The following is a 14,536-nucleotide window of genomic DNA, read 5'->3' on the forward strand; positions in this document are numbered from 1 at the left end:
GAGAAAAACCATCTGCAAGGTCCTTGCAACTTATTTGAATGCCCCTTGTCCCGACTTTCACTCTGACAGGTCTGTTCTGCTTCCTGGCCTTTCCTCTGGTTGCTGGAGGTGGGGTGCTCCTGTTACTACCTCTTCCCAAAACCTTCCTCTTCGTGCTGCCTCTGCGAGGCTCACTAGCGCTTCAAAAGCAGCGAGGGGGCTTCATCCAGTACATGCAAAACTGCTTGTAATGTGCGGCAGCAGGAGTTCAACATCCACTAGATGAATGTGGTCTTGGAAGCTTCGTTGGAGGGATCTTGGATGCTGCTGGATGGGACTCGTTAGGTCCCGTTGGCTCCTCTCTGAAGAATACAGCAAAACTTCCTTCTTTCCTTCTGTGGAGTTGTGAAGCTTTTTAAAGATAGTGGAGCAGAGTGGGCATCTCATGAGCCTGTTTAAGTAATCCACCCCCTTCTTTTGTAGGGTGAACACAGATGAGCTATTTTTTTCCACCCTCCACTCTCTTCACCCTAATCCCAGTTATTTTAGCAGCTGATGCCAGAAATCAAACTTCTGGCTAGGGCGAAAAGACGGCTGATAGGACGGACAGTAGGATTATTTGTTGTTACTTCTTGCAGCTGTACTTCCAGAACAGGATTTCCCTGGACTGCAGAGTTCCTGGGATGCCAAGCAGCTTTACATATGCCGTGCCTCTTCCACAGAAAGTTCAGTAGCGTTACCCTTGACATGCGGAGCCTTGCTGCTCTTTGCCTAGAGACGTGCTTGGGCGTACGATCCGGGGCCGTACGAGTCCCTCCCCACGGTGTGAAGGAGGGAAAGGTCGTGTCTGCATGGCAGGTGGGGAAACTGAGGAACAGACTGATCAGGCAGCCAGCAGTAGAGTCGGGGCTTTGTGCTGCGCTCCCTGTGACCCGTGGAGCAAACCCTTCCTGGAGGTACAGGCTCCCGGAGCTGCCAGGAGGGCCGGACACATCGCTTGCTGCTGGGGCAGGGTGGTGGGAGGGAAGGGCAGAGCTTTACGCCTCCTGTCTTCAACTTGGCTGAGAGCATCTGTGATCACACCTGGACTTTTTTTCCTTCTTTTCAGGGATGCTTGAATACGACCCAGCCAAGAGATTTTCAATACAGCAGATAAGGCAGCACAAGTGAGTGTTCAGCTTCTTCCTATTAGTCATTCTCTTTCTGCTTCTTATGCTAATGTACCTGTGCTATTGCTCTCAACTCATTTTTCCTTTTGACAGCAGACACATGGAAGTCACTAGATATCCTTCCTCCAGCTCTGCTGGTGCTCTGGCAACCTCTCCTTGGCTTTTTTTCCTCCTATTAGAGCATCCGGTTAAAGCATTTGAATTGCTAACTGGTGAATAATGAATATGTTGAAAATATGTTTCTAGCGCGACTGGTTCTTGATAATTGAGGGTTCTGGATAATTTGTTTCAGAGGCCAGCTAGTATTAATGGAGCAGGGGAACAGGGGCTCCTTAAAGCTGGGTTATTGAACGAGGGCTGTTGAGGAGCGTGTGTTAGTTCTGGGCTTCTGGACGGTCTGGTGACAGAAATATCCCTTGGTATTTGCTCCATATGGAATCAGTATGGGGAAAAGCGTTCCAGGACAATGGGATTTTTTTTATTTTTCTCTTTAATGTCATACTCTTCCCTCCCCCATATCCTCCCCCTTTATCCTTGCCATTGTCTGAGGGGGGGGGAAGGCCCCGTTATCTCTGAGGTTTTTTTTTAAAGGATCTGTTTGAACATGCTGCCTCTAAGCAGAGATTTCCTGGGCGGATAAAAGTACAAGAACAAAAAGCATCATAAGGATGCTTCAGCGCGGAGGCTGCATTAGCTTATCTGCTATTTGAATAGGAAGTGCTTCTGAGGACATGCAGAGCTGCCTGCTGGACCGCAGCTGCTCGGCAGAGGTCCTGCCTACAAGCCTGCCCAGAAAGCTTTTGGGAACCTTGTAAAAACAAGGCTCTGATCCTAGAAGGCAACGGGCCTGCTTTGTGCTGCCCGCAGTCAGCACGAGCGCTATTTTCCTCTCGTTTCCCTGAAAAAAGCAGCAGCGGTAGCTGTGTGCTGTCAGATGATGATCCCTGGTAGATGTTACGGCATGGGAGGCGTCTGCAGGAGCCCCAGAACAAAACCAGCCAGGCTCGAACTGCACTGGTGTGCCGCCGAGGAGCTGCTGCGGCTACCCCTGACTAAGATCAAAGGGGCTGGGGGCAGGTCTTATGTAGCTGCCTGGTCAATTAATTAGGCAGGCAGGCTCTTTTAATAGCAGCCAGGCGCCGTGCATTGGTTGTTTCACCGGGCCTGGGAGGTGACAGGAGCAGGCATTTGCTTTTTGAGTGCCCTTCCCCATGCACGTGCTCCCCAGTAAGAGCGGGCCGTGAAGGGGGCTGCTGGGGGCTGGCCCCCCAAATGCTGCCTAGCGTTTGGGACCCGTATGGAGCTGATCCCCGAAACAATAGCTCCTGCTGCTGCTGACTGTCCTTCTCCCATCTACCGCTGAGGACTGGAGGCCGCAAGCTACACAGCGAAGCCCTGCGTGCCGTCGGTGTCCCGGTAATGAAGTGGTTCTGGTCAGTGCAGCTGGCGGCAGGGCGCTGATCGCCTTCCCGCACGGCAAACCCCTGCTTTGTCAGCGCTGGAGAAGCCTGGTAGGAATCAGCTCTGTGGAGCAGGTTAGTAGGTACCGAGGAAATCACTGAAAGCACTTTAAATCACCGGAAGCACTTTCTTTCCCGTTGATGCCATGGGTCCAAAGCGTGCCGTGAGCCGCCCCTAGGTGCGGGTCAGCGCCGTGGTTCTCGTGTGTCGCTGTCTGCCGGCTGTTTGAGCTACCTCTCCAGCTCCAGTACTCGGTTTTGTACCTCTCCCTTGTGGCAGGGAGCTTTTGCGTCAGCTTTGCCGGGCTGGAAGCAGGGAGGTTTCTCCAGAGGCCCTGCCTGTAGTGAGAGAGCAGGAGAAACTGGAGCGTGCCTCTGGCAGGGAGGGCAGCCGCTTCCCCGTGCTGCAGAGGCACAACCGCCCTCTAATTGGGGCCGGCTGCTGCTGGGGAGGCTTTAATCTCATAGCACCGAGAGGGGCTGGGGAGAGACTCTACCTGCAAACGCAGGAGCGTTTCCAAGGCTTAGTCTCTTATTAGTTTTCTGTGAGCTTAGCCAGTGCTTCTTAACAGGCTTTTCTCCCCTATTAGTAATTGCCTCCTTCCTCCTGCTGTGGCATCCTAATAATTACATCAAGCACAGCAGAGCTTGCAGCCTTGGGCTTTGGACGTGTCTGTCCTTCTGCTTTCTGTGGAGTAGCATTGTGCTGAAGAATCCAGCGCTTGGTTCTCTTCGCTTTTCTCTAAATAGATGAGAAGCTTAGCCCTTGTGCTTAACCTGACTCTGCTTTATTTAAAATGGAACAAAGCGAGCGGAGGGACAGCAGGTAGCCATCCAAATATCGTCAGAGGGTTTTTCAAAAGCATTTTAGTGGGAAGAGAGTTGATTTTCTAGAATCCTTAGCTTTCTAGTCGGGGTGTGGGGAGGGGCAGTAATGGTCGTCGGTGACCTGGGGTTTCTCTGCACTCCTGCAAGGAGAGCATGCGTTGGTGTGCAGGAGCTGGACTAGAAACCAAGCAACCTGCCTGGGCTGCCCTGCTGAGGCGGATGCTGGCTCAAGCCAGGGCTGCCTGGTGCCTTCCCGTGCTGCTTGAAGTCTCCTGTTGTGTTTGAGCTGATGTCACTGATGGCTTGCGATCCTGCCACTCCTCCCCTTATTCCTGTAGCTACTCCAGATGCTTTTCCCTTGTAGTGACGGCCCGACCTGAAGCATCCTGCAGGAAGAACCTGCTTCGTTCTCTATCTTTATGCCTTTGTCCTCTCCTCACTCTTGTAGTGAACTCTTGCATCAAATTCCCACCTCAGCACTTTGCTTTAATTCAGCTGGACCAGGCTAACTTAGCCCGTTCTTTGGCGAGGTTTGCAAAGCCTCTGGAAGCAACGCGTGCAGTGCAGGCCCAGGAGCTGTAAATGGAAATGAATTAAAACTCCCTCAGCCTGACATCTAAGTTTATGAACTGCCAGGAGCTGACCCCCGAATAACAATGGAAGAGCCTCGGAGCCTGCTCTTCCCAGAAGGATCTGGGTAGGATGATGCTCAGTGAAAGCTGACACTTTCAGCTCACCTCCGTGAGTGTTTTGTGCTCCCGGGCGGGGGTGCAGGGCGGTGAAGAAATGCTGCCAAGAGCCGGGGAGTGAGCAGCCTGCTCCCTACAGATTATTCACCGTCTCCTCTCTACCTTGTGCTTTTGCTGAAGGGCTTAATGCTCGTACACTGCATTTCGTAAGTAATTCACTGACCCTGCTGCAGCACTTGAAGTGATGAAGTGGATGCAGAATTCTACCTCTGTCCCTTGTTTCCAAGGTAACCATCTTGCCTTCCTTCTCCAGAAGCGTCACACTTAATTCGTTCAGTCACAGATACGTTTGCAAGAGCTTATAGCGAGAAAGGGAAAGGCGCTTCCACCTCTTGTTAGCGGAGGCGCAAACGAACTCGCGGGGCTGGAGCTGCCTCCTGACCCCCGGGCGGTGGTGGCACCATCCCAGGGTCCTCCCGCGGAGCTGCCGCGAGGATGCTGGGCGCTTTGCCGTGCTCTTCAAACCCTGGGTGCTGAAGCCCTTGGGAACCCACCTTCCGTGCCACTGGGGGTTCCTTCGCAGGTGCTGAGCGTGCTCCTGGACTTCGATGTCTGGACTTTAGGCAGGGAGAGGGGTTTCCCTTACCCTGTGCTGCAGCGTGTGTACCGAGGGGCTCTCCCCATCCCTCGTCTGTGGTGTCACGCAGAAACCTGCCCTCAGTGTGGGGGGACACACGCTCTTCTCCTTTCCCTTCCTGCTGAGGCACCTGGGTCTGTCTCAGTTCCCTGTGGCAGGCGCATGGGAGGGAGTCTCTGCTTCCTCTACCCACGTTTTGCAGATCAGTTTCGTAACGTAACTGTCTGGTGTTAAAGGAACGCCAGTCGCCATCTGTGCACCCGACACCTCTCCTCTTCGTGGGAGTCTGAGCCGTGGCCTCTGGGTCTTGCATCAGCTGGGGGAAGCTGCTCCTCCTACCTGACACTGCTCCTCTTACCTACTGCTGGCTCTTAACGGACCTGGCTTGCGAACCTGAACGCCTGCTGATGTCCCAGGAGCTGAGCAGCGGTTGCAGGGATGTCCTGCCCCGTGCCTTCTGCGTCTGCCCGCGCAGGGCTGCTGAACGAAGCGGTTAGCTGCTTGTGGCGGTGCCCGTGACCTCCACGGTGCCGCGGGAGGTGACAAACCGCTCGCGACGGGTCCTCGCTGGCAGGGTGGCGATCTGCAGCTTGGCGTCTGGTTTCAGAGAAAATCGTCCATGCCCAGAACAAGCAAAGTGCAATGCTTGTGGCCTAGAATGGGAAGTGAATTAGCTGTGAGCGTGGGGAAGCTGCAGCTGTGCTTACTGAGTCTTATTTTAACCTTGCTTGTACCAGAACTTGAAAAGAGTTGACTGGTGACTTCTGCTGTGAAATTTGGGCTTGGAAGCTGCAAACCAGACAGGATTGCTGTGCTTTGGTCAGCCCAGATCCCTTTTTTCATTCAGCCCTCGACCCTTGCTGTTTAGCTCCCTGTAGATTAGAGCAACTCGGGACACTGCTGCTTAGCGGGCAGGATCGCAGTTCCTGTTCGTGCTTCACAGGTGCACAAGCTTGCACAGTAGTAAGACACGATCTCCACTACTGCTCCCTTCTTTTGGTTTCAAAGGCCTGGGAGTGGCTAAGAAATGCTCCACGGTCTGTACGAGGCAGGTTCCTCTACAGAGGGTGTTCAGTGCCAGCAGCGCCTCTGAGACCTGCAGAAGCTTGTGTGTTCCCTTAGCTGCTAAAGCAGCCCCTCAGTGGATTGCCCTTTGTGCCAGTGCAGTGGAGTCAGCAAACATCGGTGGAATTGCTTGGGAATAACTGGGGAACTCAGGCAGCAGCACTCGAATCCAGCCCGTGTCTTAGTGTCGGTGGGGAAGGCAGGGTGAGGGAGGGACCTTATCTCCTCTGCATCGCCGCGCTGTGGGAGCTGGCTGCTGCTTGGCTTAGTCAGTGGTCAGTAGCATCTCGAGCCAGATCAGGGCGTTTGGTGGAGCCAGCGGTCCTCAGCTGAGCAGCAAATCTCCTCTAATCACGTTTAGCGCCGGTATAGAAAGCAGCATCCCTGCCCCTGCTGGAAAATTGCTTGCCAGGAAATACTCTGCTACTCCAGAAAGAATTGCTTGAGGCTCCTTCCAAGAGGTCTTTGATTTTCTCAGAACTTCAATGAATTTCACCGCTCACTCTCTAGCCTCATTACCATGTATGCATATGCAAGTATTTGAAATCACCTCCCAGAGGATGGGATCATGATGACTAGAGTACAGTGATTCAGGTTTCAGCTGTTAATAAAAACCTATTTTTACTCTCCTGGTAAGTAGGACAGAAGGAAAGAAAGGCAGAGCTGAAATACAGCACAATAAAAACACTCTGCTAGAGACTTGTAGGCTTTCTCCCTTTAAAATATTCCCTTCACTGGCAGCCGTTCTGATCTCATTTGTCCTGCGTGTTCCATCCTCCTCAGGTCCCTGGCATTTAGCTCGGTTCCCTCTAGCTCCAGTGCCCCTGGCAAAAATAGCTGCTGATTGTGTTGGGTCTTCTGTTCCTGTGCGAGATGATCCTGCCAGGCTGGAGCAGCCTCGGCAGAATTTGCTATCTTGGCAGTCGCTGCCTTGATGAAAGCAGTCTCCCAAGTAAAGGAAATCAAATGATCGAATTAGGAGTGTTGTGTGCCATGCACATCTCCGAGGAAGCCAGCCACAGGATTTGCTGAAGCTCTTGGCCCAAATCAAGTTACGCTGGACCTGCTTGCTTCCTGCTAGGCCAGGAGCTGGGATGACCTCTTGTTTCGCTCCTGTAAGGCCGCTCCGGGAACCAGAGGGCAGACCTGACACGTTGGATCTCTGCACTTTCTTAAAACTCGCTGCTTTCGCCAGTGCTCAGAGCAGAGCTGCCAGTAGGCGCTCAGCAGCGCTGTTTTGTCCCAACAGTTACGTTTCCATTTCTCTCCAAGCTCCTTTCTTTTGCTGGGTAGCTTTATTGGAACACTGCTTTCACAGGAAGGGAATGTGCAGTGAAGTGATTTTTAGGCCTTACGCTGCTTTTGAGGTGTGTTTTCAAGGAGACCTTAAGCCGATTCCTAAGGCAGCGCCCGTGAAGGACGGGTCCCAGCGCCCTAAGTGACATCCAACCCCCAGGGCAGGCACAGGGGTTTGGTAGCGGTGCCAGTCAAGCAGCTGATCGGGAACCCAGGCTGCAGTTCAGAAGATGGCCCTGGGAGCTGTCGATGCCTCCCGTCCCTTCCTTCCTGCCGAGGACCCCCCGGGGCAAGGCGTAAGAAGCAGCCTCAAGCGCCTCGGTGTGGCAGCCTCCCTGCTCACCGGGACACGCCGCCTCCAGAGGCAGAACAAAACCCCTCCAGGACAGGAGGGAGCGCCGGGATGGCAGCGCCGGACCTCTTGGTTTGTGGCCGCGGGCAGCTGGTTCTCCCTGCTGCCGGGGGGAGCTGGAAAGGCGTGTGAGAAGCACCTCGGTGCCGGAGGAGCTGCTGTTCTCACCCCCCTTCAGAGGGGGTTTCTGGGGGTGTGAGACTCCTGCGGTGCTGCTGGGAACCTGTTTTGGTGCCAGCGTGCAGCGCTCGTGGGTGTCCTGGAGAGGTCTGGTGCTGGGCCCCGCTATGGAAGGACAAAAGCTGTAAAAGGCCACCCGTGTGGCTTCAGAGGTGCTGGCGTGATGCAAGCCTGTTGGACTCCTCGGTTAATTAGGGCCGATGCCCTTCAGTGGGCAGACGGTAGCACTGTGGCTACTGGTTTTAGTGGTAACGGAAGTCCCTTGAGACAGAGGGATGAGAAGGTAAGGCGTCTCTGCTCTGATCTTGTTGAGAACTGCCTGTTAAAGGGAGCTTGGGAGTAAACAGCACTCTCCTTAGAATTACCTTCTGCAAACCCTTTTGCCTTGTCATGCTGGATTAGCCTCAACTTTAGGATGAAGAAGTTTCTCTGCTGTTGCTTTGGCAATACAGCTCGGGCAGGAGCTCGGGCTGCTCCGCTGGTGTGCCCTGACCTATGGTAGGGAACAGCGGCTCGCCTCTTGTGCCTTAGTGTGGTTGAGCTGGTGATGGAAAAAATGTTCTGTGCTCTGTTCCTTGCCCTGAGCCACCCTCCTGTGGGCGTTGTGCCCCCCAGGGTGTCTTGCAGTGGACGGCAACATGCCAGCAGCTGGGCAGGCCTGCGAGGCTCTCTCCATGGCTCACAAGGGACCCAGGGGATGGAGCAGCTACACGGCTGCTACTGTCCCTGAGCTGTAGTCAGCAAGGGAAACTTGCCTTTCTTGGCACCTTCCACTTGATTATTACACAATTAAAAAAATGCAGTGGTGTAAAACCAGCTAGGAAGTTCTCTTTAAGCAGACTCCGCGTACCTTTGAATGTTGGGGTGGAGTGGGGCCATCTCGTACTGTCGAGGATTTCTCCGTGCCTTCTGGAAAGCGAAGCTGTACTGATGAAACTGTTCTTGGACTCTTTGCAGTTGGTTTCGTAAGAAACATGCTCAGGCAGAGACTCTGGTGCCCATACCTCCCAGCCCAGAAACAAAGGACAAGTGGAGAAGTATGACGGCGGTGCCTTATCTGGAAGATCTGCATGGCTACAACGAGGATGAAGATGATGACTTGTATGACATTGAAGATGATATCATCTACACTCAGGATTTCACAGTACCAGGTAGGAGGGAGCGATGCTGGGATGAGAAGGGCAAAGTGACTGTTCTCTTGCCCGTCTAAAGCCCTTTTTTGGGAAAGGCCGTGAGGTCTGAATGCGTCCTTTCAGCAGTGGAGGAGAGTATTGATTATTAAGTGGTGAGAGTGACGCACAGTGAGTGAGCCGCGATGCTCCGGATGCCTTGGTCCTTTATTTGATCAGCCAGGATGCCCCTTCCTGTGCGCTGCCCATATGCTGAGTTCCTTCCTCATCCAGTAATAGCTTGCTCCTGCTGGACTCTGTTGTTCGAGCACACTTAATTCTTTTGGCCGGCTTTGCTAGACTCACCGAGTTATTTTGGAGCACAGCCCTAACATGACTCAGTGTTCAGAGGAGACGGCACATCTGGGGGAGAAGGGTGCTGTGGGCCGTGTGCTGAGACTCCTTTCTGCCCCACTCTTGGGAACGTGGTTGCCGAGTTGCCTCTTCATTGGGGATTTCCCGGTGTTTTAGGGTGAGCCAAGCAGTAAGCAGAGGGGTGTGTCTGGTTTCACCTGTGCAGTTTTCACAAAGCGGTGGTAATCGAGAGGCCTGCCGTGTCCGGCCTCCGCACCGCTGAGCCCCGTAACTGGCGCGCAGAGGGCGGACGGGCACGTCCGTGGAGAGACTGCAGGCCGAGGCTGCCGGGCTCTGCGGTTGTGGTGGTTGTGCTGTGCGACGGAGGCAGCAGTCCTGGTCTCCCTGCCTCTGCTCTTGGTCCCGAAATCAACGCCCTGCGCGTTTCCCGATAAGTGCTCTCGCTGTGCTCTGGCCTGGTTTAGTTGTTGTTTTGGAGGGAAGGCTTCAAGCGCTGGGTGTCGGGGTGGGAGCGACTGGAGGTGTCTGGGGCTGACCTGCCCTTGTGACGAGGACAGCCCCAGGGCCTGCACTTCAGGACTAACCAAACTGCCGTAGTTTTTCCTGAACGGCGGCTTGGTGGGTTTTTGTGGATCTAAGTAAAAGCAAGGTCTGTTCTTTACCTGTGCAGAAATCTCATTCCTGAAGACCTTGTTTTTCTCCTGGGTTTCCTGGTTAGGTGGAAACTACTTTTTTTTTTTTAATCACCAGCACAGAAGAACACAGCGTCAGGCCTTGAGTTGTAATAAGCCTTAAATTGCGCCCAAAATTCCTTGGGGCAACAGCTTGAATCCAGATTGGCCTCCCAGGCAGGGCTTTCCGAGGGGAGAAGGGCTGAGGCTGCTTTAAGCCAAGCTCTCCGAGGCCGTGCCTCAGGGCGCCTGCTGTAGGACGTCCCCGTCCTGTCCCCAGCAGGGTCCAACGGATATGTAGGGGGGTCGGAGGTGGAGCCTGCCAAGATGAAGGGAGCCTCATCAAAGTGGAAGATCTGTTTCCAAGTGCTGATTCACTGGAGGCAGTCGGGTAATTTATAACCTTTCCTAATAGAGCCGGTGTCCCGGTGCCAGCTGGGTGACCTGCAGAGCTCCGTCCTTTGCTCTCTTACATCCCACAGACTTGCTGCTAGAGTCTGACCGGGCTCAGAGCTTTCCTCTGAGCCTAGCGGAGGCTTTTTGAAATGAGGCATACTTTGAAAAATGTGCTGGGCTCACTGAAGCACGTACCTGACTGCCAGGGCCTTGCTAAGGAGAGAGGCAGGAGGGAAGAGGGCTTGTCAGAGGTTACCCACTGCCCTGCGCAAGGGGTGCTGCCAGCAACAGCCCACATGTAAGTGGTAAAGATGTGGAAAAAGTGCGCAGGCCTTGACAAATCCATAACCAGCATCACTGACACCCCTTTCTAATTTGACACTGTCCTTTCTGAACTGGCTTCGGGAGGCGAGCGCAAGGTAGGGCTGGCCGCTGTAACGCCGGGCACACAGCTAGCCCTGGGCCGGGCGTCCGAGCTGAGAGGCTCTGGGAGAACAGAGCCGTTGCAGTCAGCGAGCGACCGAACCTGCGAGCCCACAGGACGGTGCTACTGCTTTTGGTGTCAGCGTAGAGAATGAGCCGTGCGTGTCTCTAACGGTGCCGTTGCTTCCCTGTGCGTTCCCAGCTGCGGAGGAGGAAGCTGAGGCAGGGCTTGAAGGAGAGAGCAGAAGTTGTGACGAGCTGTCTGGAGAGGAAGCTGTGCTCCCGTCGGCCACGGGCACGGAAGAGGAGCACGAAGCTTAGCCTAGGCCCCAAAGCGCTGCCCTCGTGGGCTTCCCGTGGCCTGAGCTCATGGCAGAGGCTGGAGAGTGCAGGACCAGCTCCTGGCATCCCCCACACTCCAGCAGGATCCCTCCTGTCTCAGAGAAGGCTGTCTTACTGCAAAAGCAGATAACTCTGTTCTGCAAGGGAGTCATTCCCTGGTTTTTGGCTCTGTATTTTAACCAAAGGCTAGCCGAAAAGGTGCAGCGTTTTGTGAGCCCTTCTAGAGGGGGTTACTCTGCCTGCGCCTGCAGACCTGCCGTGCCGAGCGACCTCGTGCAGAAGTGTTCCTGTCCGTTCTCACTCTGGTTCAAATGTTGGATTTCTTTAACTTTCCTAGCGATGGTCAGCCTGTTGCTGCCTGGTTTGTGCACTTCTTTGTGATTAAAACACGGAAACTTAGGAAGGCTTGTAAAATTGGAGCGGTGGTGTGCCCAGCAGGCCCAGGGGAGCGACCTGGCTCCTCTGCCTGCTGCCGAGGGTCTCTGGCCTGCAGCTGGGCATCGCCTGCTGGTGGCGGTGTGCTTGGGGAACCGCTGTGCTCTGCGGCTCCTTTGGAGGAAAGCAGTTAGTTAGTTAGTTAGTGCTGAGCCCCCCCGTGCCCTCAGGTGCCACCTCCCTGCTCTCAGCCACCTCCCGCCCCGGGGAGCTGGGGCTGAGCCCAGGGAGACGGGACAAGTTCTTCCCCTGCAGCCAAGCCACCTCTGGCTTGTCCCTCCCTTACAGAGGGCAGAAAGCGTTGTCCAGCGCGCCCCTAGGTTGCCAGAACAGACTCGATTCAGACCGAAGCCCTGGAGGGCTGAGAGCTGCCCTGCTGCCGTGGGTCAGGCTCAGCTCCCTCCTGCTGGCTGCGGTGACGGTCAGGCTGCTCGCGGGACCTGGCAAGACCTCTTGAAATAAGGCTAACAAAAAAGGGGGCTGGTGTGGTAGGACAGAGAGGTGCAATTTACAGCTTAGGGGCTTGCAATGGGCAGGAATCCCCCCACCCCAAGTGCAGCACCTCTCCAACAGGCTTCGAGGAGGAACAGGGCTGAGGAGGAGCCCAGCAGGGGAGCAGGCTGCTCCGCTGGGTTCGTGTGACAAAAAAGGCTGGGGGCAGCCTGCACGGAGAGTAAGCCTTAATCTGCCTTTCCCAAGTCTTCCTGCAGGATTCCTTGGATGTGCCCAGCTCCGTGCAAGTGTTACATTGCTAACAGCGATGCCGTATTGAAATAAAGACTTAAAAAAAAAAGGAAAGAAAGAAAAACCACCTTGTAAATGAGTGATCAATTCAGAAAATGAGTGATCAATTCAGAAAATGAGTGATCAATTCAGAAAATGAGTGATCAATTCAGAAAATGAGTGATCAATTCAGCCGGGGCTCTGCTGGGCAGCAGGAGCCGTGCAAGTGACTCAGAGGTGGGAGTGGGTGTTCAGGTTGGGAGGGAAGAAGAGGGAACCTCGTTAAATCTCACCTTCCTCAGCGGAAGAAGGGGCTGTGAGAATGTGCTTTTATTTTTAAAGGGCTATTTAAAGGTTTATGCAGCTCTGTGGAGAGCCTTAGACGTTATAAACGTTACGTGCCCCCGCCTCAGTCGGTGTTAAACGTCTCAGCCCGGGAAGCGCTGAGGAGAGAAGAGCGTGGCGCTGGGCACACGACAAACAAACCCCCCGCCCCAGAGGTGCTGCCCTCGTACTCGGAGAGAGGGAGCACGCGGCACCGAGGGCTGCGAGCACCTCGCATCTCCCTGCTCTGTGCTGACCGCAGGTAGAGGCTGCGCTCTGCGTTTTTCCTCCCCTCCCGCTAACCCCTGCAGCCCGGTCCCGTGGTGGAGGCAAATGGCTGCGGAGCTCGATGCTGGTTTGGTTTTTTGGTTTTTTTTTTTTTTGCTTCCTTCGGTCTGAGGCTGGAAAATGGGAAAATAAAGGCAGGGCTGGAGCCTTTGGGTGATGCCTGGCGCCTGAGGAGGTGCCTTCCTCGCAGCAAATCGTGTCTGCGTGCTTGTGCCTGGCAAACCCGGCAGTTCAAAAGCTCTCCGCGGTTTTATTCTGAACCCTTTTTTTGCGCCTGAATGAGCTGGATGGAGCCATTAAGAAATGTGAGAGGGGGCAAGGACGAGCACGCGTGTTCTCAAAGCCTCGTCCCTCCTCTTATTGATTTTATTTTTAGCCCTGTTCAGCCGATAACGGTGCGGTGGGAGAGGGCTGTGTGAACAGCCCCAGCGCTGGGTCACCGCCTTCCGCGGGGGCAGGCAGTTGCCAAGACTTCATCCGATGGCGAATTTTTATTTTCATTAATTTGAACGTCAGCAACTGTCATTGGTGAAGGAGGTAAAATTAGCTTGCAATTCACCCTCCCTCCTCGGTATCCATAATAGGCTCCTGGGATTGTTCTTTTCAGGCGGGGTGGGAGGGGGAGGAGGCAATAGTCACACAAAAGACAACTGAACTGTTTAGGGTGGGTTTTTTTTCTTCCCTCCCCAGTCAGAAATGTTAATTGACTTGGCCCGAGTTCAGCTGAAGGAGGGGAAGGAAAAGTGTTCAGCTTGGCTTTGAAGGGGGTTATCGGAGTCTCTGCAGACGTGACAATATTGGGGGGGGGGGGAAGAGGACAGACCCTGGGCTCGGTGGGGGCACGGCCAGGCTCTGCGGGTCCCGGGCTGCCGTCCCACCAGGGGCTGAATTCCTGGAGGAACTGGGGGGGTCCAGCATGTCATAAGCCTCTGGGGGGGCCTCGAGCCTTTCCTGGCAAATCACCCCCGCCTTTAAGGGGTCGGGAGGTGGAAGCTGAACAGATCAAGGGCGGCTCCCTTCGTGCACAGCCTGGGCCCGTGGGTACGGTTGGGGCTCCTGAGCCCCGCGCGGCCTCAGCAGCCCCCTCCAGGCAGCTCAGGGCCGTGCCGGCCGGGCACCTCCGCTCCTGGAGCCCCGGCAGGAGTCGGAGCTGCATTTCGGGGGGGCACGGGGCCGGGCACCCCTCCCTGAGGAGCGCGGCGGGTGCCCAGCAGCGCCTCTGGGGGCAGCTGGCGCCTGGCGAGGCAGCAGCTCTGCCCTGCTCCGGGCGAGGAAGGTGGGTGCTGGGTGGGTGCTGAGGGCGACTGAGCCCAGAGCCCCCCACGGCCCCTCGTGGCTCTCATTTCCTCTTCCTCCTGAGGATGAGGAGGAGGAGGATGAGGAGGAGGCCTCCCTGCACATGGCCATGGGCTGTAGCAGCCACGCAGGGGTGCAGGAACGGAGCAGAGCGAGCGGAGCCCGTGCAGCACCGAGGGGGGTGCGGGTCCGAGGGGGACCCCGCTGGGACCCCGCTGTCTTCCTCGGGCACCTCTCCCCCCCGTGTCCCCTTCCTCCCCACGCAGTGGGGTGATCGCTGGCGCAAGTGGCGAGATGACGTGCCGCTCGGCCTTGGCGGAGAAAGGATTGAGCATCCTTTAAAGAAAATTATACATAATCGTCTTACAGCCTTCGCTTCCACTCAGCCCTCTGAGTCATAACTGAAGGGCCCTGGAGCGTGACGTTCCTGCTGGAAGGAAATTGCCTCGGCTGGATCCGGTGGGGGGAGCTGGGAACCTGACGAATCCTTCCAGCAGCC

General features: G+C 55.3%; 1 protein-coding gene across 2 annotated transcripts in view; it reads left to right on the forward strand.

Annotated features, from left to right (window-relative positions):
• The window catches only part of STK11 (serine/threonine kinase 11), a 39,088-nt gene that overhangs the window by 20,704 nt on the left and 3,848 nt on the right, over positions 1-14,536 (forward strand). The window contains exons 7-9 of one of the 2 annotated variants that reach the window (XM_083811038.1): positions 1,088-1,145; positions 8,613-8,806; positions 10,832-11,321. In XM_083811038.1, coding sequence (XP_083667164.1) covers positions 1,088-1,145; positions 8,613-8,806; positions 10,832-10,950 — 371 coding nt within the window. In that variant the 3' untranslated portion in view covers positions 10,951-11,321. Of the gene's footprint in view, positions 1-1,087; positions 1,146-8,612; positions 8,807-10,831; positions 11,322-14,536 lie in introns of those variants that run through there. The other variant, XM_083811037.1, reaches the window with a different exon arrangement.

This window comes from Anser anser (assembly GCF_964211835.1).
Source record: "Anser anser genome assembly, chromosome: 25".
Taxonomy (NCBI): domain Eukaryota; kingdom Metazoa; phylum Chordata; class Aves; order Anseriformes; family Anatidae; genus Anser; species Anser anser.